Raw genomic sequence first — 23,838 nt, 5'->3', positions numbered from 1 at the left:
TCCATGTTTTCTTCTAGTGCTTTTATTATTTCTTTCTATCTGGTATTTATTTGTTCTTTCTTAAAAAAAATTTAGTTTGTTTCTGCTATTTATTGTTGTTTTTATATTTAAACTCCTGATGCACTGGGAATTTATCTTGGTGCACATTATCAAGTAAGGTGTAGATCTGAAATAATTTCAAACATTTTCCACATTTTTATCTTAAAAAGATTTTTTTTAAACATTTAATTTTATTTATTTTTGGCTGTGTTGGGTTTTCATTGCTGTGCACAGGCTTTCTCTAGTTACAGCGAGAGGGGGCTGCTCTTTGTTGTGGAGCACAGGTTCCAGGCACGTGGGCTTGAGTCACTGTGGCACGTGGGCTCAGTAGTTGTGGCTCACGGGCTCTAGAGCGCAGGCTCAGCAGTTGTGGTGCACGGGCTTAGTTGCTCCACGGCATATGGGATCTTCCCGGCCAGGGCTCGAAACCGTGTCCCCCGCACTGGCAGGCAGATTCTTAACCACTGCGCCACAGGGAAGCCCCTTACAAAGAAGATCTTTTATTCTATCTCTTCTAACTGCCTATTCTAATAAAAAACAAACATACTAATTTATCTATAGTATCTCCATCTCAATAACTTACCAAATTACTGTTCTGTGACACTTTTATTAAAGTACAGTAGTTTACAATATTATATTCCTTTCAAGTGTACAACATCATGTTTAATATTTTTATGGATTTTAAGTTATAAAATATTAGCTATACTCCCTGTGCTGTATAATATATTGTTGCATCTTATCTATTTTATACATAGTAGTTTGTGTATCTAACCTTCTACCCCTATTTTGCCCCTCCCCCACCCCTCTTCCAACTAGTAAACTTGAGTTTGTTCTCTATGAGTCAGTTTGTTTTGTTATATTTATTCATTTATTTTTTAGAGTCCATATATCATTGATAACATAGAACAGTTTTCTGTCTCCACCTGAATGATTTCACTAAACAAAATAAATCCTGGTTCCATCCAAGTCCTTGCAAATGGCAAAATTTCATTCCTTTTTATGACTCAGTAATATTGCACTGTGTATATATACCACATCTTCTTTATCCATTCCTCTATTATTGGACACTTAGGTTGCTTCCATATCTTGGCCATTGTAAATAATGCTGCTGTGAACACTGGGGTACATATATCTTTTCAAAATAGTGTTTTCATTTTCTTTGGACATATACCCAGGAGTAGAATTGCTAAGTCATATGGTAGTTCTATTTTCACTTTTTTGAAGAACCTGCATAGAGTTTTCCACAATGGCTACACCAAAGTACATTCCCACAGATGTGGGTCTTTTTAATGATAGCCATTCTGACAGGTGTTCAGTGATATCTCACTGTGCTTTTGATTGGCATTTCCATGATGATTAGTGATGCTGAGCATCTTTTCATGTGGCAGTTGGCCATCTGTAAGTCTTCTTTGCAAACATGCCTACTCAGTCCTCTGTCCAATTTTAATTGGATTGTTTGTTTCTTCAATGTTGAGTTTTATGAGTTCTTTATGTATTTTGGATATTAACCCCTTGTCAAATATATTGTTTGCAAATATTTCTCCTATTCAGTAGGCATCCTTTTCATTTTGTTGACAGTTTTCTTTGCTGTGCAAAAAGCTTTTAAATTTGATGTAGTCCCATTTGTTTATTTTTCCTTTTGTTTCCCTTGCCTGAAGAGAAACATCCAAAAAAATATTACTAAGACTGATGTCAAAGAAAGGACTGTGACTTCTTCCAGAAGTTTTATGGTTTCAGGTCTTAACATTTAAGTGTTTAATCCATTTTGATTTTGTTTCTGTACATTGTGTGAGAAAGCAGTCCAGTTTGATTCTTTTGCATGTATGTGTCCAGTTTTCCCATCACTACTTTTTGAAGAGACTGTCTTTTTCCTATTATATACTCTTGCTTCCTTTGCTGTAGATTAATTGACCACATGTGGGTCAGTTTCTTTCTGGTCTCTATTCTGTTCCAGTGATCTATCTGTCTGTTTTTGTACCAGTACCATACTGTTTTGATTACCATAGCTTTGTAGCACAGTCTGAAATCAGGGAGCAAGATTCCTCCAGCTTTACTCTTTTTAATCAAGATTGCTTTGGCAGTTAAAGGTCTTCTGTGGTTCCATATACTTTTTAGAATTATTCTTGTTCTGTAAAAATCATCATGGGTATTTTCATATGGATTCTAGTAAATCTGTAGATAGCTTTGAGTATTACGGACATTTTAACAATATTTATTCTTTCAATCTATGAACATGGGATATCTGGTTTTTTGTATCATCTTTAGTTTCCTTCAACAATGTTTTATGAGTATAGATTTTCCACCTCCTTGGTTAAGTTTATTCCTAGGTATTTTATTCTTTTCAATGAGATTTTAAATGGAATTGTTTTCTTGTCTTCTCTGACAGTTCATTACTAATGTTTCGAAAAGCATCAAATTTCTGTATATTAATCTTGTATCCTGTAATGTTACTAAATTCATTTATTAGTTCTAACAATATTTTGGTGGAGACTTCAGGGTTTTCCATATATAGTATCATATCATCTGCAAATAGTGACAGTTTTATTTTTTCCCTTCAAATCTGGATTCCTTTCTTTCTTTTTCTTCTCTGATTGCTGTGGCTAAGACTTCCAATACTATGTTAAATAGAAGTGGTGAGAGTGGGCATACTTGTCTTATTCCTGATTTTAGAAGAAAAGCTTTCAGGTTTCCACTACTGAGTATGATGTTAGCTGTGAGTTTGTCATAAACAGACTTTATTATGTTGCCATGTTTCCTCTATACCAACTTCAATGAGAGTTTTTATCACGACTGAATGTTGAATTTTGTTAACTGAAATGATTATGTGATTTTTATTCTTTTTGTGAATGTGGCGTATCACACTGATTGCTTTACAAATGTTGAACCATCCTTGTGTCCCTATATTAAACCCAACTTGGTCATGGTGCATGGTTCTTTTTATATATTGCTGAATTTGGTTTACTAATATTTTCCTGAGGTTTTCTGCAGCTATACTCATCAGAGACATTGGTCTGTAATTTCTTTTTTTCTTTTTTCTTTTGTAGTCTTTGTCTGGTTTTGGTATCTGTGTGATAGTGGCCTCGTAGAATGAATTTGGGGATGTTCCCTCCTCTTCAATTTTTTGGAAAAGTTTGAGAAGGATAGGTAGTAGCTATTCTTCATATGTTTGGTAGAATTCCCCTGTGAAGCCATCCAGACCTGGACCACACTTGCCCTGTTCAGAAGTAAGGCCAGGTCAGAGCCAGCTCTAGACCAGTATGTGGTTCAAACCTCTCATTCCCCAAGGAGGATCCCCGAGCTTCTGACATCCTCTCCTCACTAGGGTGCAAGTCCAGACCTGATCATTTCTCCTCCCTTCCTATCCAACTCCATGTGGATCTTTCTTTAGTCTTGGTTATAGAAAAGCCTTTCTCCCAGCCTACACTTTGTTTCAACGACAGTAGGCACACATGTACTGTATTTCTGAGGTGTTCATGGGGGGGGAGGGAGCTCAGCATCCTCATATTCTGCCATTTTGATCTCCCTCTTTCAGAATTATTATATTGCCTTTATTAGTTTTGCAAACTGTTTCTCTTGAAATTTCTAAACTTTCAATATCACTCCCAAATAGTAATCATACTTCATTTTATTATCCAAATGTGTAAGCTTATATTGCCAATATTAAAGAGGAGTTGTGAGAGTGGACATCCCTGCCTTGTTTGACTTCAGTGAAAATGACTCTACTAGTTTCCCTTGAGCATTATGTTGGCTTTGGGGTTAAAAGGCTTTTTTTCCCTTCCATTTTCTACTTTTCACTCTTTACATATCCCTTTATTCATCAATACTCCTCTGTATACTTCCCCCAAAAAACAAAACTCTTACACAACTACAGTACAATGATCAGAACGATGAAATTAACAATTATGTTCTAACCCACAGAACTGATTTCGGATTTCAGTATTTGTCTCAATAATGTTCTTTTTACCAAAAAAAATCTAAGATCATGCACTGCATTCAGTTCCTTTAGTATCGAATATGGAACAGTTCTCTGAGTCATTTCTTTGTATTTCATGATACTGACACTTCTAAAGAGTACAGTATATTGTGAAAAATATATCTCAATTTGAGCTCATCCAACGTTTCCTCATGAGTAGGTTTAGACTCTGAACTTTTGGTAAGAATACTACAAAAGTGAGGTTGAGTTCTTCTTCTAGGTGCATAACACAAAGTACATGCTATTAACTGGTTCTATAACTGGCAGTGTTCGCTTTCATCATTTGTTTATGGTAGTGTCTACCAAGTCTGTACAGGTAAAGTATCAATACCATTTTACCCATAATAGATATCTTGTAAGGAGACAATTTGAGGAGGTAAATACTGTGTTCTTCACTTTCCCCCACTAGTTTTACAGTGCGAGCACTGAGTTAAAAATTTACTTTAGTTTATACTTTTTACACTCGTCAGTGTGGTTATGTTATTTATGCTATGGCATGGCATGGTTCATCTGTTCTGACAGCATCCAGTTTTAGGATTTTCCCTCCATCTTTACTGATTTTTTTTTTTCTTTCTGAGTATGTGAAACATGAAGATAACTCCAAAGTCAAGATTATTCAAAAAGTATATTCCAGTAAGTAACATCCCTTTACCTCAATTCCCTCTAAGCTTTCCACTTCATTTACATACACACACACCCAACGGGTAGCCAATCATTCTATCTTATCTTTTTTTTCTTTTTGGTCAAGTGACCAGATACATGTGTATATTCTATTATTTCCCTTTCTTTCTTCTAAAAAAAACCTCGAATACTTTTAGACACTCTTGCACTTTGCACTTAAAAAAATGTATCCTGAAAATCTCCTTGCATTTGTCCACAGAGATCTTCCTCATAATTTTTTGCAATGACAAAAAAATCCATTGTATAAGTTGTACCACAGTTTATTCAATCATTGTCGTATATCTCAGCATTTAGGTTGTTCCCAGTATTTTACAAGTACAAACAATATGGTATTTAGTAACCCTATGAATTTGTTTTCATAAAACTGGAGGTATATCTTCATGGCAAATTCCAGAAACAGGATGGCTAGGTCAAAAGATAAAAACATATGTAATTTTGGTAGATAATGTCAAATTTCTTTCCATGAGAATTGTATCAATTTGATTTCCAACAAACAATGTAATAGTACCTGTTTCCTCACAGCCTAAAAAACAGAGTGTTGTTATAACTTAATTTTTATCAATCTGATAGGCGAAAATGGTATCTTGGTGTAGCGGTATTTTGTAGTTCTCTTCTTTCATATGTTTTAATATCTGCTTACTACAGTTTCACAGGTACTTGGGTCTATTTTAGATTTTTACTATACTGCACTGATGTGAGAGACAGTAAGTTTTCTCTCTTAAACATATTAAGAAAATATGCATCTATGTCTGTTTTATTAGAATGTTTTAAAATCCATTTTGTCAAATGTTTTTTCAGGAACTATGAAAATAGCTGAAAGGAAGTGGCAAGGGATAAGAACAGAAAATTCAGAAATGGCTCTTAAGCCACACTCGTAAGAGAAATACAAATTAAATCATCCAAATACAAAAATTAACCATGGATCAATGACCTACATATAAGATCTAAAATGATAAAACTATTAGAAGAAAACATAGAGATAAATATTCAGGCTCTTAGAATTTGCAATGGATTCTTAGATTTGACACCACAAGCATGAGTAAAAAAATGAAAAAATAGGTAAGTTGGACTTCATAAAAGTTTAAAACTTTTGTTCATCAAAGAATATCTTTAAGAAAGTGAAGAGACAACCTACAGAGCGGGAAGCCAATAGCTGCAAGTTATTAACAGTTGCATGTTGTATATCTGATAAGGGTTTAATATCCAGAATATATAAAGAACTCTAATAACTCACAATAAAAATAAAATCCATCTAATTTTAAAATAAGCACAGGATCAAATACACATTTGTTCAAGAAAGATATACAAATTGCCAAAAGTACATGAAAAGATGCTCAAGATCACTGGTGATTAAGAAAATGCAAATCAAAACCATAATAAGAAATCACTTCATACCCCCTAGGTCAATAAAATTTAAAAATCAGAAAATAAAAGTGTTTTAGAGGATGTGGAGAAATAAGAATCTTCATACATTTCTGGAATTTAAAATGGTGCCGCTGCTGTGAAAACAGTTTGGCAGTTCCTCAAAAAGTTAAAATAGAATTACCATATGATCCAGCAATTTCACTCCTAGGTATTTACACCGAAGAATTAAAAAATAAGTACTCAAGCAGATATCTGTCCACGAATGTTCACAGCAATATTCACAGCAACCAAAAAGTGAAAACCACCCAATGTCCATTGACAGATGAATGGATAAACAAATTGTAACATATACATAAAATGAAATAAATTATCAGTACATGCTACTACCTGGATAAACCTTGAAGACATTATGCTAAATGAAAGACATCAAAAACAAAAGGTCACATATTGGACAATTCCTTTTATATAAAATGACTAAAACAGGCAAATCCATAGGAGTAGAAAGCAGATCAGTGGTTGCCAAGGGTTGCAGGGAAGAAGGGAATGAGGAATGACTACGTAATGAATATTAGGTATTCTTCTGGGGTGATAAAAAGAAGTTTTGATACTAGAGAGAGGTGGTTGCACAACACTGTTAATGTGCTAAAAACTACTGAACTGCCCACTTTAAAATGGTTGTTAATTGTTTAAGTGAATTTCACCTCAATTTAAAAAAATCATACTGACATATTTTTAAATCATTCCTAAGAGCAATACAAAAATTTGATAAAAACGCTTTGTTGAAAAGACCAAGAAGAAACAGACATTTTCATATATTAATGATAGGAGTAAAAATGGGTACAATTCCCATATCAGGAAATTTGGCAATATCTAATATAATTACAAATATATTAACCTACAGACATTCTTCCACCAGGAGCAAGTAAGGTACACACAAAACTACTCACTGTAACAGAAAAAGACTACAGATAATGCAATGGTCTGTTAACAGAAGACTAATTAAATAAATTGTTGTACATACACACAAAGAAATGAATGCTACGATGCTGGAAAAGGGAGGGGAGGGGAGGGGAGGGGAGGGGAGAAGGGAAGGAAGGAAGGAAACCAAGAAAGCTCTCTATACACCAGTATCTTTTTTTGGGGGGGGGGGTGCGGAAAGAGCATATATTTCCTATTTATATAGATAGACGAATATACAACAAAGTAGTTAAGAGCAATTAACTCTGTGGACATAGATAGGAAGGCAAGAAGTGGTAAAGGCTTTTTGCTTTACATATCTCTCTCTTTTTTTTTTTTTTTGGTTTTTTGAACCACGGGAATGAATTACAAAAGGAAAAATTTTTAAGACTACCAGTTGTTTTAAAATCAAAACTCAATCTAACAGGACAATTACAGTTTAGACAAGATAACACATGTAAAGCACATCACTCAGTGCTTGCCTTTCCCATTTTAAGACTGTAAAATTAACAAACTCACTTTCCTTCAAATAAACTAATCTCTTGCCAATCCTCACCTGTCTCTATGCTCTAGGATTCAGCCATAAACTCTCTTTATGTCCTACAGTGTGCTGTATTTTCTTGTCTTCCGGAATTTTTACACAGTCTGTTAACTTTGGCCTTTCTCCTCCTCCTTAATTTTCTCTTACTCAACCTCAGTCCCAGGGTAGAGTTTCTTCCTCTGAGATGCATTTTCTTACAAATATCCCCACATTCACACATACACAGAAACACACAGCCTAGGTTGGATCAGAAGCTCCTCCTTGTTATTCCAACACTACCTTCTGGTTAGACATATAGACTTCAGATTGAGACAAGCCTGAATCTAAATCGTGAATTTGGCACTTACAAACTGTATGATGTCCAAAAACGAACCTAAGCCCTGTATTCTCAGTTTCCTGAACTACAGAATAAAAATCACATCTGACTGATAGTAGTGTCAAACCAATATTAAATGAGCTAATGTATGTAAAGCACACAGCTTGGCACATACTAGTCATTAAACTGTAACCAGTTTTATTATTATTACTTTCATGGCACTGAGCACTTTAGTAAACTTTAGTAAACTAGTGGTATATTTCCCTCTTTTTCTTTGCGATAAAGCCTTCTTTAAAAATTAAACTTACTCTTAATACTGGGGCAGAGACTGTCTTGATAATATCTGTATACTTTGGAACAGTGCTTAGTATAACTTAGGTACTCTGTAAATATCTGATAAACTTATGTCAATATGGTGAGCGATAACTTAGAAATAAGAAAACCTTCAAGAAATCAATTTGATCAGTGATCTCAATAAAAGACAACCATTCTTTCTGTATCAGTAAGTAAAGAACGGTGTTTACCAACTGATTTTCCCCATGTAGCACATTTAACCTGTTAATATTTATTCTAGAGAAAAAAAGTATCTATCAGTTATCTATTAATATGATAAAAATAAAACTTTACTTTTAACAAATTGTCTATGGATTCCAAATGACTGTAAACTTAAGAAAAACTGATTTTCATACTTATGTTACCTTGAATTATTTAAGCTTCAAGCATTTCATCTATAACATGAGGACTCAATGAATTTTAGCAACTAGCACAGTTTACAATATGGAGCACAGATACAAATAATATCAGTAAATAGTAATTATAAAATCTTATGATCTAAAAAGCCAATTCATTAATTTAAGATTTCCTTCAAAATATTAAAAAATTCAGAAGTCTGTTGAGTAAAACTGAACCAGAAAAAAAAGAGAAATATACTTAAATAAAAATAATTTTATCAGAAAAAGATGAGCACATAATTCCAGGATCAATTATAAAATGACTAACACAAGGTAAAGTAAAATTGACACTGCTGGACTGACAGTCTTAATGTACATCATTTATTCCAACATTCTGTACCTCGACATCCTGAACACTGGATAAAAAAGTTGATTAAATCCAGAAGTGCGATGTCCCTGTCTTGTTTATATGATTCAATCCAGTCATCAACCACAGACTGTAGGGGGAAAAAAACCATAAAATTAAAAATTAAAAAATTTATATTATAGCAAATAAATTTTCAAAAAATTCCTGTTTTTCCATGTGTATCTATTTAAACAAGCAAACTACTTACCTAAAATTATCTCTCTGTAGCCAAATAAAACTAGAGATTCCCTCATGTTGAAAGGCAATTCAAAGGTAAATTACTAGGTTTCAGAAATTTGTGCAAAATAGAGCACAATATAAGCCTGACTTTACCAGTCACATTAAGTCCAATAATTATTAAACAACTATAGATACTAATATTCAAACCATACTATGAAAATAACTAAAAAAGTAACTTCACTTATACATAGATATAAGCTTTCTGAGTATCAGAAAACCCAGCAGAGAATAAAAAGAATACACACCATATATAATAAAATGCCTTTTTTTCCCAGGTATACAAGGATGACTCAATATTAGGAACTCAATTCAATTTATCAACAATGTAAAGAAGAAAAATAAATGATTTTAATACTAGATCTCAAAAAGGTATCTGATAAAAATCCTGCAGCCAAGCTTAATAAAAAATGTCTAGAAAAACTAGTGTTATGTGATATGTTGGTAAACAACATAAAGACAAAGACTACAACATATTTGTTGTTGAAATCCTTAACACTTTTCAGCTCTAAAAAAGAATGAGGCAAGGATGCATCCCTAAGCATTCAACACAGATTTTAAAAGTTTTTAGTTTGTGCAAAAATTAGTAAAATATCAGGAAACACAATTCTCCTTTCCTATAGTTGATAAGAAAATTTGAGTCTCTACCAAACTGACTTGAAAGATTAATAAAAAAATTTGACAAGACAACTGACAAAAGATAAATGTACAAAATAAAATTTTAATATTGGCAATATATAAGAAATATAAATAGATTGAGAAGGCTGTTCACAATGAAAATCATCTAAAAACAAACTCAAAGACTGTATAAATTTTAATGATGAAAATTATAAAAAATTTACAGGATATGGAAAATGACCTAAATAAGTTTCATATACTGAATTTTTTAAAAAAGATTTAGTGCTGTATCAATAAAGTCTTTCCAAATTGCTAGATAAATTTAATGTGATTCCACTTAGCATACTACCAGGCAGAATTGTTGAGGGTCTTTCTGGGGGTGGGAGGTGGGAAAGCACAGGAGACCAATAAAAATAATTTTTAAAACAATTTTAAATAAATTTTTAGTTTTGTACTTAGGTATAATTATATACAGTAAATGCGTAAATCTTAAGTTACTCCTTGATGAAAGTTTACATATACATACACCTGTATAACCATAACCAAAATGAAAATATAAAAAAATTTCCAGAACTGAAACAGGCCACCTCATGTTCCATTCCAGGCAGTAACCATCACAAATGTCAATAGTTTAACTATTATTCCTTTACAGTAGATATGTTTTTAAAATTCATATAATACTGTGCTTTGTGTTTGATTTCTTCCAGCCAATGTTTTATCAGTGAGATTCAGTCATGTTATAGTATGTGTTATCAGTAGTTCCGTGTTTGTACTGCTGGATAGTATTTCATTGTATTAATATAGCATATTTTATAACCCATTTTACTACTGATGTACATGAGAGTCGTTTCCATTTTAGGGCTATCACAAATAAAATTGTTATGACCATACCTGTACACATTGTTTGACATAAACATTTTTTCTGCAGTATATATACCTAGTAGCAGACTTATTAACAAACAGAATACATATATATTGAGGGCCAGTACACAATGTCATCCAATTTTCCAAAACAGATGTATTAAATTATACATCCTCCAGCAATGTATGACATTAGGTGCTCCACATCCTCACCAATACCAGGTGTTGTCAGCCCTTTTATTTTAACCCATTCTGCTGGAGCGTACCCCTTTCCCTTCTTTAATGATCTCTTCTGAGGAGCAATCGTATTTCCTTCTCTAATATGAAAGGGGGACTTTATCATTAACTGCTGATGATGTTATAACACTGTTTCTCTGTCTCATCACATTAGTGTCTGGAAGATTTTGTTTTAAAAGTACAAAGAAAATACAACGGTGGTAGGAGAGGCTAAAAAGAAAAAGAAAGATCAGCATGGTATCTGTTCAGGGTTCACTTCTGTTGCATAATGTGTTCAGGCCCTCTTGGCTAAAAATGGTGGTGAGGCCTAAGAATGGATAGAGCAGGTTAACAATGACTTTGAGACTCAGGAGCAAAGCAGAAATGCTTTGTGACCCAGGTAAGGAACTATGGCACAAAGCAGAGAAGGAAGCCATTTCCCCACTTCTATATGGGGCCCAGCATTGTGAACACACTCTGAACATGGTGACCAAATTTTTCTTTAGCTCCCAAAGCACAAATATTAATTTATAATCCCACCAGTTGTATATGAAGAGCACAAAACATTCTGAATAAATAAGGCTAATGAGGAGGGACTTGCATTAGAAATATTAAAATAATACAAAAATACTGAAAACAATATAGATTGAAAGTAATGTAGGCCTAGAAAAGTAATACAAGAGAGTAGAGCATAGAAACAGATTCACGTATATTTAAAACAAGCTATAACAGAGGAGATATTTCAATTTTAGATGGAAAAGGGTGGTTTATTTAATAAATAATACTGATATAATTGGTTATTCACCTGGAAGGAAACAAAGTTATACCTTTTAAAAGTTATCAGAGACGTGTAGGGGCAAAGGAATCTAAACAACTAATACAATACCATAGTGAAGAATTCAATACAGAATGTATTTATTATTTATTTACCCATTCAACCATTCTGTATCTTTTGATTAGAGAACTTAGTGAATTTACATTTAAAGTAACTACTGATAGGTATGTGCTTATTGCCATTTTGTTAATTGTTTTCAAGCTGTTTTTGTAGTTCCTCTCTATTCCTTTCTTCTTCTCTTGCAACAAATGAAAATGGCAATGTAACATACCAAAATTTATGGGATGCAGCAAAAGCAGTTCTAAGAGAGAAGTTCACTGTGATAAATACCTACCTCAAGAAACAAGAAAAATCTCAAATAAACAACCTAATTTTACATCTCAAGGAACTTAAAAAAAAAAGAACAAATGAAGCCCAAAGTTAGTGGCAGGAAGGAAATAATAACGATTAGAGCAGAAATAAATGAAACAGAGACTAAAAAGCCAACAGAAAAGATCAATGAAACTAAAAGCTGGTTCTTTGAAAAAATAAACAAAATTGACAAACCTTTACCTAGACTCATCAAGAAAAAGAGAACTCAAAAAAATAAAATCAGGGCTTCCCTGTTGGCACAGTGGTTGAGAGTCCGCCTGCCGATGCAGGGGACGCGGGTTGGTGCCCCGGTCCGGGATGATCCCACATGCCGTGGAGCCGCTGGGCCTGTGAGCCGTGGCCGCTGAGCCTGCACGTCCGGAGCCGGTGCTCCGCAACGGTAGAGAGGCCGCAGCAGTGAGAGGTCCACCGCAAAATAAATAAATAAATAAATAAATAAAATAAAATAAAATAAAATCAGAAATGAAAGAGAAGTTACAACTGATTCCATAAAAATGCAAAGGGTCATAAGAGACTACTATGAACAATCATATGCCAACAAATTGAACAACCTAGGAAAAAAATGAGTAAATTCCTAGAAACATACAACCTAGTAATACTATATCATGATGAAATGGAAAATCTAAACTGACCCCAATTACTAGCAAAGATTTTGAATCAGTAATTAAAAACCTCCCAACAAACAAAAGTCTAGGACCAGAAGGCTTCACTGGTGACTTCTAACAAACATTCTAAGAATTAATGCCAGTCCTTCTCAAACTCTTTCAAAAAAAGGAAGAGAGTGGAAATCTTCCAAACACTTTTTATGAGGCCAGTACTACCCTGATACCAAAACCAGAAAAAAAATGCCACAAGAAAATGCCAATATTCCTGATAAACATAGATGCAAAAATCCTCAACAAATATTAGCAAATCAAATTCAACGATGCATTAATAGGATCATATACCATGACTGAGCAGGATTTAGTCCTGTGATGCAAGGATGGTTCAAGATGCAAAAATAAATGTGATACACATTAACAGAATAAAAGATAAAAACTGCACGATCATATCAATAAGTGCAGGAAAAGCTTCTGACACAATACAGTATTCATTTATGACAAAAACTCTAAAACAAACTGGGTATAGAAGGAACAAACCTCAACACAATAAAGGCCATATATAACGCCCACAGCCAACATTACTCAATAGTGTAAGGCTGAAAAGATTTTCTCTAAGATCAGGAAAGACCAGAGTGAACAAACACTCTCATCACTCCTAGTCAACATAATACTAGAAGTCCTAGCCAGAGCAATCAGTCAAGAAAAATAAAAGGTATCCAAATAGAAAAGGAAGAAGTAAAACTTTTTTTTTCAGATGATATGACCTTCCATACAGAAAATCTTAAAGACTCCATCAAAAAACTGTTAGAAAAAATAAACTTATTAAGTTGCAGGATACAAAATCAACATACAGAAAACAGTTGCATTTCTATACTACATAAAATTGCATTTCTATATTACATCAAATTTAATAAATCACTAAATTTAATAGCAAAAAATCCAATTTAAAAGTTGGCAGAGAAACGGAATAGTTTTCCAAAGAAGGAATACAACTGGCCAAGAAATACGTGAAAAGACGTTCAACATCACTAATCATCAGGAAAATGTAAATCAAAACCACAATGAGATATTAATGTCACACCTGTTTGGAACAGCTATTAAAAAGATAAGAGATAACAAGTGTTGGTGAGGGTGTGCATTGCTGGTGGGAATGCCAACTGGTACAGCCACTATGTAACACAGTACAGATGTTCCTCAAAAAATTAAAAAATAGAACTACCATATGATCCAGAAATCCCACTTCTGGGTATATATGCAGAGGAATTAAAATCAGGATTTTATTAAAATATCTGCACTTCCATGTTCACTGCATTCACAATAGCCAAAATATGGAAACAACCTCAGTGTCTGTTAAAAGATGAATGGATAAGGAAAATGTGGTGTATATATATATATATATATATATACACACACACACAATGGAATACTAATTCGTCCATGAGAAAGAAGGAAATCCTGCCACTTGCAACAACTTGAATGAACCTTGAAGGCACTGTACTAGGTGAAGTAAGTCAGAGAAAGACAAATACTATATGATAACACTTATATGTGGAATCTAAAAAAAAAGCCAAACTCAGAGAAATAGACACAGAGTAGTATTTACCAGGGCTTGAGGGTAAGGGAAATGGTGAGAAGTTGGTCAAAGGGTACAAACTTCCAGTTGAAAGATTAACAAGTTCTGGGGATACAACATACAGAACAGTGACTATAGCTAATAATACTGTATTATATACTTGAATGTTGCTAAAAGAGTACATCTTAAATGTTCTCACCAGAAAAAACAAATGGTAATAATGTGAAGGGATGGAGATGTCAGTTAAAGCTATGGTGGTAATTATTTTGCAACATGCAAATGTATCAAATCAACACATTGTACACCTTAAACTTACACAATCTTATAGTCAATTTTATCTCAATAAAGGTAGAGGAAATAAAAAAGAAAAAACTGCCCATCTAGAATTTTGTTATCTGGCCAAAAGGTATCTTTCAAGTAAAAGCAACATAAAAACTTTTCAAAGAAAACTAAAACAAAACCAAGCAGACTCCTCTTGAAAGAAAACTACCCAGACTGAATAAAAATCAATCACATGATATTTACAAGAAACACACTTTAAATATAATAGCACAGATAGGTTGCACTAAAAGGGAGAAAAAATGTATACCATGCAAACATTAACTATAAAAAAAGCTGTTATGACTATGTTTACAGCAGACAAATCAAAACAAGGAATTACAAACATAAAAAAAAAACATACTTTATGGGACTTCCTGGTGGCGCAGTGGTTAAGAATCTGCCTGCCAATGCAGGGGACACGGGTTTGAGCCCTTATCTGGGAAGATCCCACATGCCACGGAGCAACTAAGCCCGTGTGCCACAACTATTGAGCCTGTGCTCTAGGGCTCACGAGCCATGACTACTGAAGCCCGCACCAGCCCGCACCTAGAGCCCATGCTCCACAAGAGAAGCCACCTCAATGAGAAGCCCACACATCACAAGGAAGAGTAGCCCCCGCTCACTGCAACTAGAGAAAGTCCACGCACACCAACGAAGACCCAATGCAGCCATAAATAAATAAATAAATTTAAATAATAAATAAATAAATGTCAGTGTTTACATTATTAAAAAAACATACTTTATAATAATAAAGTGCTACATTCATCAGAAAGATAAAACAATTATAATTTTTTACATACCAAATAACAAGAGTCCCAAAATACATAAAGCAAAAAACTGAACTGAAAGTAAAAATATGCAAATCGATAACCACAGTTGAGATTTTTACTGCATGTCTATTGGTAACTGATAAAAGAAGCAAACACACAAAAAATAGCAAACATACAGAAGATTTGAACAGCACTGCTAATAAACATGACCTAATCAACATGTGTAATTACAACACCAACAATTAGAGAATACACATTCATTTTAGGTACACACTGAACATTCACCAAAAGATCAAAAAGCAAGTCTTTATGAGTTTTTAAGGATGGAAAAAACACAGGGCACATTCTCGGACCATTTTAGATTTAAATTAGACATCAGTAACAAAAACGTTACCTAAAATATCCCCAAATGTTTTGGTAATTAGGGAATATTTTGAAGTGACTGATAATGAAAATACAACATATCAAAATTTGTAGAATGCAGGTAAAATAGTGCTTAGAGAGAAATTTATAGCTTCACATACTTTATAATAAAATAAGTTCTAAATCAATGATTTAAGCTCCCACCTTAAGAAACACACATTACATTTAAATGTTGGTTGTCCTCAATTAGGGAGCAGGGAAAGATATTACTCCAAGATTACAAGAAGAAACATTTCTAATAACATATCCACAGCCTCTCAAAGAGGTCATAGCCTTAGAACATCTAAAATACGAGGTATAGTCACACAGTCATTCTGGGACCTAAGCTGACAGAGGCTCTATTATCCTCTCTAAGAGGTTTCTAAGGTTGATCCTGAAAAGTCAATATCCAGCTGATGAAGAAGTAAACACAGAAAAGCATGGCAGATTTTTGTAATTCAGCTTTGGAAGTAGTACATATCACTCTCTCTAATACTTCATTGGCTAAAACTTGTAAACTAGCCACATCTAGATAGAAGGGGAGCAGAGGGCTTCCCTGGTGGCGCAGTGGTTGAGAGTCCGCCTGCCAATGCAGGGGACACGGGTTCGTGCTCCGGTCTGGGAAGATCCCACATGCCGCGGAGCGGCTGGGCCCGTGAGCCATGGCCGCTGAGCCTGCACGTCCGGAGCCTGTGCTCCACAACGGGAGAGGCCACAACAGTGAGAGGCCCGCATACCGCAAAAAAAAAAAAAAAAAAAAAAAAAAAGTAGGGGAGCAGAAACATGAAGTCTGTTTTGGCCAGTACCCTCCTGGAACTTTCTCCACGATGAAAAAAGAAAAATAAATTTTTGATAAGTGGCCAGTCATCTCTGCCAAAATCTGCCCCTGTGGCTATAAATATTTACATGCAGCCTTCTTCCTACACAGAAATAATACTCACCTGCATGGATACTGTAAGTACTGTTTACTGGGGCAAAAATACTATCAATTTAAATGTCTATAAAAGAAGGTTTCACCAAACTAGAATAAAATGTAACTATACAAATGAGCTGTACTGATACGTTAGCACTAATGATACAGTAAGTTATTTGTGACATATTAATTAAAAAGAGAAACATATGATTCTTTTAAAGTAAATGGTATCACACACATGCATTTATAGTAGCATACAAACAGATATACAAAAATTCAAACTGTGACACTGACAGGCTTGCCCTTGATTCATTCCAAGAAGTTTAAATCTAAGACTTTACTAAAATGAAAATCTCTGAGAACTTAGCCACACATCCTTAAAGGGAAACCATAAGCCAGCATCTGAATCACAGATAACAGTCAAATGATAAATATCATGACATTTGCTATATGATTTTATCATATTACAGTATAAGAAGAAATTTGTAGTTGTTAGAAGTATAATATTTTTAAAACTGAGAAAGAAAAACTAAAGAGAAAACAAAAGAAAATGTCAAGGATAAGAAGAGGAAATAGAAATATGTGAAAAAGAACAGTCAATGTCGTGGTTAAAAATGAGTTTTAAATCTGCCTCTAAGCTTCTTATAAACTAAACCTAAAAAAAAGATAATCAATTCAATATGGATATCTACACAGTACACTGAGTGCACATTCTTCAAACTCTATTAGATAAATATACTTCTTTTGGCAGACCATTTGATAGGACCTCGGTTAAACAGACAAGGTCATAGAGAATTAGTATTCTATATTGTTGCTTAAGAGTAGATTCATTTGCTTTGGAGAAATACAAGCAGATGGCAATATAGTTACTTCATAAACTAAAGACCCTAACTAGGAATCTTAAATGAATAAAGGGCCCTCCCTCTTCCCAACCAAGAATCACTATATAATAAATTAATATTTAGATGATTTTTTTCACCATAGCCCTTAGTAATATCATATACATGTTTTCTGTGAATGCAAATAAAAAAATAAATACTACATAGGTAGACTAAGAGTTCTTTATTACTCCATGAAACTAGACTGTTATTTTACCCTCAGATATGAGCTAAAATGTTCTTGGTTTTCAGAGTTCTCTAAAGGCTGCTTTTTCTTCTTGTTGATTTTTGTGTTTTAACTAACTGCAGTTTCTGGCCAATCTGATCATATCACTGTCCTTTTACACAACTGTATTATCGCCTAAACTTAGAGAATTTGTTTTTAAGCTCAGATAAATGGTGTGACATCACATGACAGGCCAGATTTTATTCCAGAGTTACGAATGGAATCACAGATTGTAATATCATTTAAATGCCATTTTCAGAAAAATAACTCCCATTTCATACTTTTACTTGATGCTAATCTTAGTTTTGTTTTTCTTTTGTTTTGTATTATTCAGACTGTGAAACAGAAAGCTTCTGTCAACAAGTATACTTTTCAGTTTAATCTGATAACCTAACTAGGTCTGAAGCTGAGTACTGTAATAGTGATGTCTAAATAAATTGGTACAGATAAATTAAAATGACATTTTAAATATCAATTCTCTTAATGTAAAGTTTTTATATTCTTGGCCTCAGAGGAATTGCAGGGGACTATTACAATAAGCTGAGTTGCCTCCTACTCCTAAGCCTGGGAAAACATTATCCAATTAACAGAACTGTTGGTTAGTGTGATACAGGAATGGAGACCATGTCAACACCTATTATATATGAATTTGTGCCAGTGGAGGGATCCTAATAATTTGGATTTGACCACCCAAACTGAAAAGAGCCTTAAGAAGTCAAAGCAAAATAATATGCCTAAAAGACTCAGCAATCAAGAAGGAGAAAAGAAAAAGTAAATTGGGTATATATGAAACAGATGGGAGATTTAAAGCATAAAAAGACTTTCTGGAAGTCTAAAAAAAAAAAGACTATCAAATTTAAATATTCATTGGATCAACCTAAGAATAATCACTATAGAGAATGAATTTAACATCCTGGAAGTTGAATGGGGAAAAAAATCTCAACACAAAATAAAAATACAGAAATGGAATTCATGAGGTAAGGGATAAAAGATTTGGTAGATATAGCTAAGACTAACAAGTACAGGTGTTTGAGATGGGGAAAAAAGAGAATACAATTAAAGTGATCATTTTAAGAGGAAAAACCACCTGATCAGTGAAAGATTTACATCTGTACATTAACATAGCTTCTCTAGTTGTTGCCAGAATTAATGGGAAAATGACACATATAAGCAAGTCAAGATAAAATTCATAAATTCCAAGGAAAAAGAGAAAATCTCATAAATGTCAGGACCAACAGTTAAAGTCAGATAATCTATACAAACTCCACCTCTACATACAGAGCATCCAATCCGCATTCAATGCCTCTCTCTTAAGAAAGCAAATAGCTGCCAACACCAGACATTTAAGGAAAGCCTCTTCATCAGTTATCAATTTACTGTGCCTTGGCTCCAAAGCTACTCTTCAGTATCTGCTCTATAATAATGAACGGGACTTTATAAGCATTTCTCTTTCACAGTAAGCACTATTTAAGCTTTATTAGCATAGAGCTCTGGAAGGACACTGCAGAAGGAAAGGGGTTTTCTCTTCCTGATTTTGGTATGTCAGAGTCTAGCTTTTCTTGCTCTTGCTACATAGTCCAATAGCAGCAAGTGCATAAAAGGAAATCCAGTGGTGTTTGTCCCAGGCTCACGCCAAGAGTATGCAGTCCTTTGGCAACCTTGTACTCCAGCCTGGGATTAGTGATTACCCTCCTAATGCAGCCCTACTGACATAGACACTGGCAGGCTTCAGGTCTCATGCTGGCAGCAGTGCTGCATCTTTCTCTGTACAACTGTCTACCATGCTGAACATGACTGTACCTCAGAATATTGTTTCCTGCTGCCCAGAAACTGTGAACCAGCTCTGGTTAAGGCAATCCAGTGAACTTCTCTGTCATTCAGCAGGCTGTAACTCCACTTTCTCCAACAAGGTCTGAACCCCCGCCTGGGGAAGGGAACCCCTCTCTTCCAAGGCTGTCTTTCCTTGAGAAATCTCCTTCAGCCCTAGAAGATTTAGTGTTATTTTTACATCTTTATAGTTAACTCTTCTATCATAGTTTAGCAATTATGTATAATGCATTTTACCAATTCAAATTACTCTGTAGTTTCGACTCCTGACTGAATCCAGACTGGTACAGAATTAGTCCCAGGAGTGGTTCCAAATGATAAACCAGTAAAGATAAGATTTGGGGACTGGTTTGGTCATGCCCTTGGGATTAAGCACAGGGCTGAGCTGCTCGCCAAGGAAATGGGATGCTAGTAATCTATGGCATACAGTAGTTTCAGAACAGTGAAGCTAACACCTGTGGTACACTGTGATGAAGTGTCAACTCAAGCACATGCCTTGGGAACTTAAGTGGCTGCTATGTTTGCTATTACAGCAGTAGTGAGAACTGTGAGGACAGCAGTATGAGATAGATACTTTTGTGTACAATTGAGCACTTAGAAAATGACAAGCTCAAGTCCATTAACTCTCAGCTTAAGTCACAGTGTGAGAACCAGAGAGCTTCCATGATTCCCCTGGAAGAATCTCTTCTTTCTTATACGTATGGGGCTGATATTGCCGAAGGTCAAGCTAAAAATTTAATTGTGTAGGTTGCTGAATTACAAAAACAGCTGAATTCAATCTCATCAAGTTTCTCATTTGAAAATTAAAACCTTGATCAGGAAAGACTGAGATCCTGAAATTAGAATGGAGATATCTAGTTGGTCTTAGACGAAACTAACAATTTTGACCTCTTTCGCACTCCCTTAGCCCCTCACCACTAATTGTGAGCCTTCCACACCAGTGGAAGTAGCTTGCTTTCCAGCATCTAAGAACACTAGCCTCCCATGGCTTGAAAACCTTCTGATGATCTCACATGGGCAGATGCCTTGAAGGGGGTTGCTCATTCTCCTGAAGACCCACCACAATCAACTCCTTTTGCCATTAGATCCGTAACTAGGGTCAAATCTCAGCATGCTCCAGGGGGACAGGTACACACTATGACCCAAGAGGAAATAGCTTACATACCCAACAGAAATTGGAGAACCATGTGTGGAGTAGATTCCTGAAGTATTTGACCAAAGAGAATGAAATATAATGCTACATCAGGGCAAATTAATTGACATGGGTGCACTCAGTAGAGATAACAGATTTACTACATTAGTCCATGTACCTGAAAATGGCTCTAATTATTAATTATCTAGTTGGTGCACTAAAAGTTGGATTTAAAGGCTGAGATGCCAGAGCTTTCCTGGCACTGATATGGATGGAGGGAGGAAAGAATCTAATGATTTAGGGAATTGGACTGGATTTATCACGTGAGAATTTCATACTGCTATTCCTCAACTATGTTATACAAAAGGGCCCAGAAAGCAATTAGTGAAGGGAGGAGCTACATCTCCCATTCTTACAAAGGTCTGTGGTTACTCTCCTTTGTGAGCCTGGTATGAGTGTAGGGGATGTGGTCATTAAGAAGATCATCAATGGAGATGATGACAGCCAAGCTAATACAGCCCAAGTGGCTATACTTAATCGTCAAAGACAAGGTGGGTTCATTACCTGTAAGGGGAGGCAGGGATGTACTTGTCACCAGAATGATTTGGCCCACAGAAATTTTTGATAGCAGCTAACTGATTACAGTGCCCCTGGGAACAAAACAGGTGGGCAGCCTAGTAGAATACTGTTTAATTTATATAACAGGAAAAACTCTAGGTCTGGTAGCCAGAAGTCTAACTTTGTCTCCAACACATTGGAGAGTTATAGCCTTCTCACCAGTTACTAAACCTGGGTTAGCTCACAGATCCAGAGTCAGTTGAACAAAGTGGAAACCAGGTCCCTTGAAAAAGAAGCCTGCACAGCTATTGCAAGTCACACCATACACCTCTAATTCTTCCCCAGAGACTTGCAGCCATTAATCAGAGGTACTACGTACTGTACAAAGGAAACACTCACTCTCATTAATAGACACTGTCTCTGAATCGCCCTTATTTCCTGGCACTGAGGTCCACAAGTTAAATTAGACGCTTATGGTGATACATGATACATGGGTCAGGTGATACATGGGGTTTTAACTCCAGTCTGACTGAAAGTGAGCCCAAATGGTCCAGGGACTCACCCTGTGGTTATTTCCCTGGTTGCTGAATAGATACTTGGAAGAGAGATACCTGGCAACTGAAAGGACCCCACATTAACTTTCTGACCCGTGGGATAAGAGGCATTATGGTAGGAATGTCTAAAGCAAAGTTCATGGAACTTCCTCTCCTTACCAAGATAATAAACTAGAAGCAATACTACATCCCCAGGGGAATTACAGAATTTAATCAAAGACCTCAAAGAGGCAAAGGCAGTGAAACCTATCATACCCCTATTAAACTCACCAGTTTGGCCAACAGAGAAGTCAGATGGATCCTGGAGAACAACTATGAATCATCATAAGCTTAATCACGTGGTGACCTTCACGGCAGTTGCAGACCCTGGCACTTGATAAGCAGCTACTAACCTGGCTAATGCCTTTTTCTCCAATTAACAAGGACCACTCAAAGTAAGTTGTTTTTACCTGGAATGGACAAAAGTGTAACTTTCACAGTGTTGCTTCAGCACTACGTTAATTTTCCTGCTTTCTGTCATAAATAGTTGTCTTGGTTATCTACATCTCACAATCTGTGAGAGTCAGGAATCTAGATACAGCTCAACTGAATCTTCTGCTTAGGGTCTCACAGGGCTGCAATCAAGATATTCACTATGCTACATTCTCATTTGGAGGCTCAAATGGGAAAGAATCTACTTCTAAGCTCACTTATGTTGCTGGGAGAATTTCTTTCCTTGCCGTTGGTTGTCGACTGAGGGCCCTGACCTCCTGCTGGCTACTGGCTGGAAACAACTCTCAGGGCCAAGAAGTTCCTTGCTACATGGGCTTCTCCAACATGATCAATTACCTGTCAAGCCAACAAGGAGAATCCTGAGAGCAAACCTGCTAGCAAGATAGTGTCTTGCATAACACAGTGTAATCACAGAATTGCCCTCCCATCACCTGTGCTATAATTGGTGGTTAGAAGAAAGTCACAGGTCTCAACACACTCAAAGGGATGGGTCAAGGACATGAATAGCAGAAGGTGGGGGCCACCAGGGGCAACACCTGAGTCTGACCACCAAAACAGTGCACAGATATCTTGATCATCTTTACAATCCATAAAACATCATACTAGTTCACTATTTTGATGACATGCCCCAACCACCGAATGCCCAAATACTTAACTGAGGTGGCCATGGGGCCCCTAATGTTTTTAGAGAGTTACTGCCCTCTATTTTGTATGTCTTTCTAAGATTTGCTTGTACTTAATACTTTCTGTTCATCATATTCAATTAGCACAATGCTGTCAAAAATAACACTAAATAATTATGTAGAATAAATATCAGAAGAAAAAGCTAAAAGAAATAAAAACATTACTCTGAGGAGCAGGACTGGGAATGGGTAGGGAAAGACATGACCGACTGCAATTTTGGTCACTGTACTCTTTGATTTTTCTAAAAAATCATGTACATATATTACTTAAATAAAATTTGGCTTCTAAAAAGAAGAAAATAAAGATATGGATCAAGAAATACTAGGTGAATAAACAAAACCAGAAATGCTGAAGTGGCAATATTAACATAAAACTAGCATTTAAGATTAAAAGCAATAAACAGAAAATAGATATTATATAATGGGTAAAAGGCTAAATACTAAAGGCTTTTAAATAAGTGAAATATTTGCTTTAAGTTTGCTTTTTAACTTTTATAATTCTCAAATCCAGTAATTTTTCATATAATTTTTTCCTAATAGTTCTATGATATCATTGTTTATATTTAATTTTCTACTACATTTAGACTTTGGTGCATGATAGGAGTTAAAGTTCTACATTTTTTTCAAGTTGTTAATCAAGTGACAATTATGAAGAGAAAGAAACAGGCACGACACATTTTTTAACAAATTAAATTTTCATATATACGTAGGTCTGTCTGTGTTCAACTGATCCATTTGCCAGTTGAGCCAATCACGTGCATTAAAATTTTCTGTAGCTTACGTACAGTCTATTAATTGGTAGAGTGAGTCCCTTGTTAC

General features: G+C 35.2%; 1 protein-coding gene across 1 annotated transcript in view; it reads right to left on the bottom strand.

Moving 5' to 3' along the window:
- Positions 1–23,838, bottom strand: part of STAG1 (STAG1 cohesin complex component) — a 423,041-nt gene that overhangs the window by 235,731 nt on the left and 163,472 nt on the right. The window contains exon 5 of the mRNA XM_030873418.2: positions 8,944–9,040. Coding sequence (XP_030729278.1) covers positions 8,944–9,040 — 97 coding nt within the window. The remainder of the gene's footprint in view (positions 1–8,943; positions 9,041–23,838) is intronic.

The sequence above is a fragment of the Globicephala melas genome, chromosome 4, assembly GCF_963455315.2.
Source record: "Globicephala melas chromosome 4, mGloMel1.2, whole genome shotgun sequence".
In the NCBI taxonomy this organism is placed as follows: domain Eukaryota; kingdom Metazoa; phylum Chordata; class Mammalia; order Artiodactyla; family Delphinidae; genus Globicephala; species Globicephala melas.
Note: the sequence above shows the minus strand (reverse complement) of the source record. Positions and strands in the feature narration are given on the sequence as shown.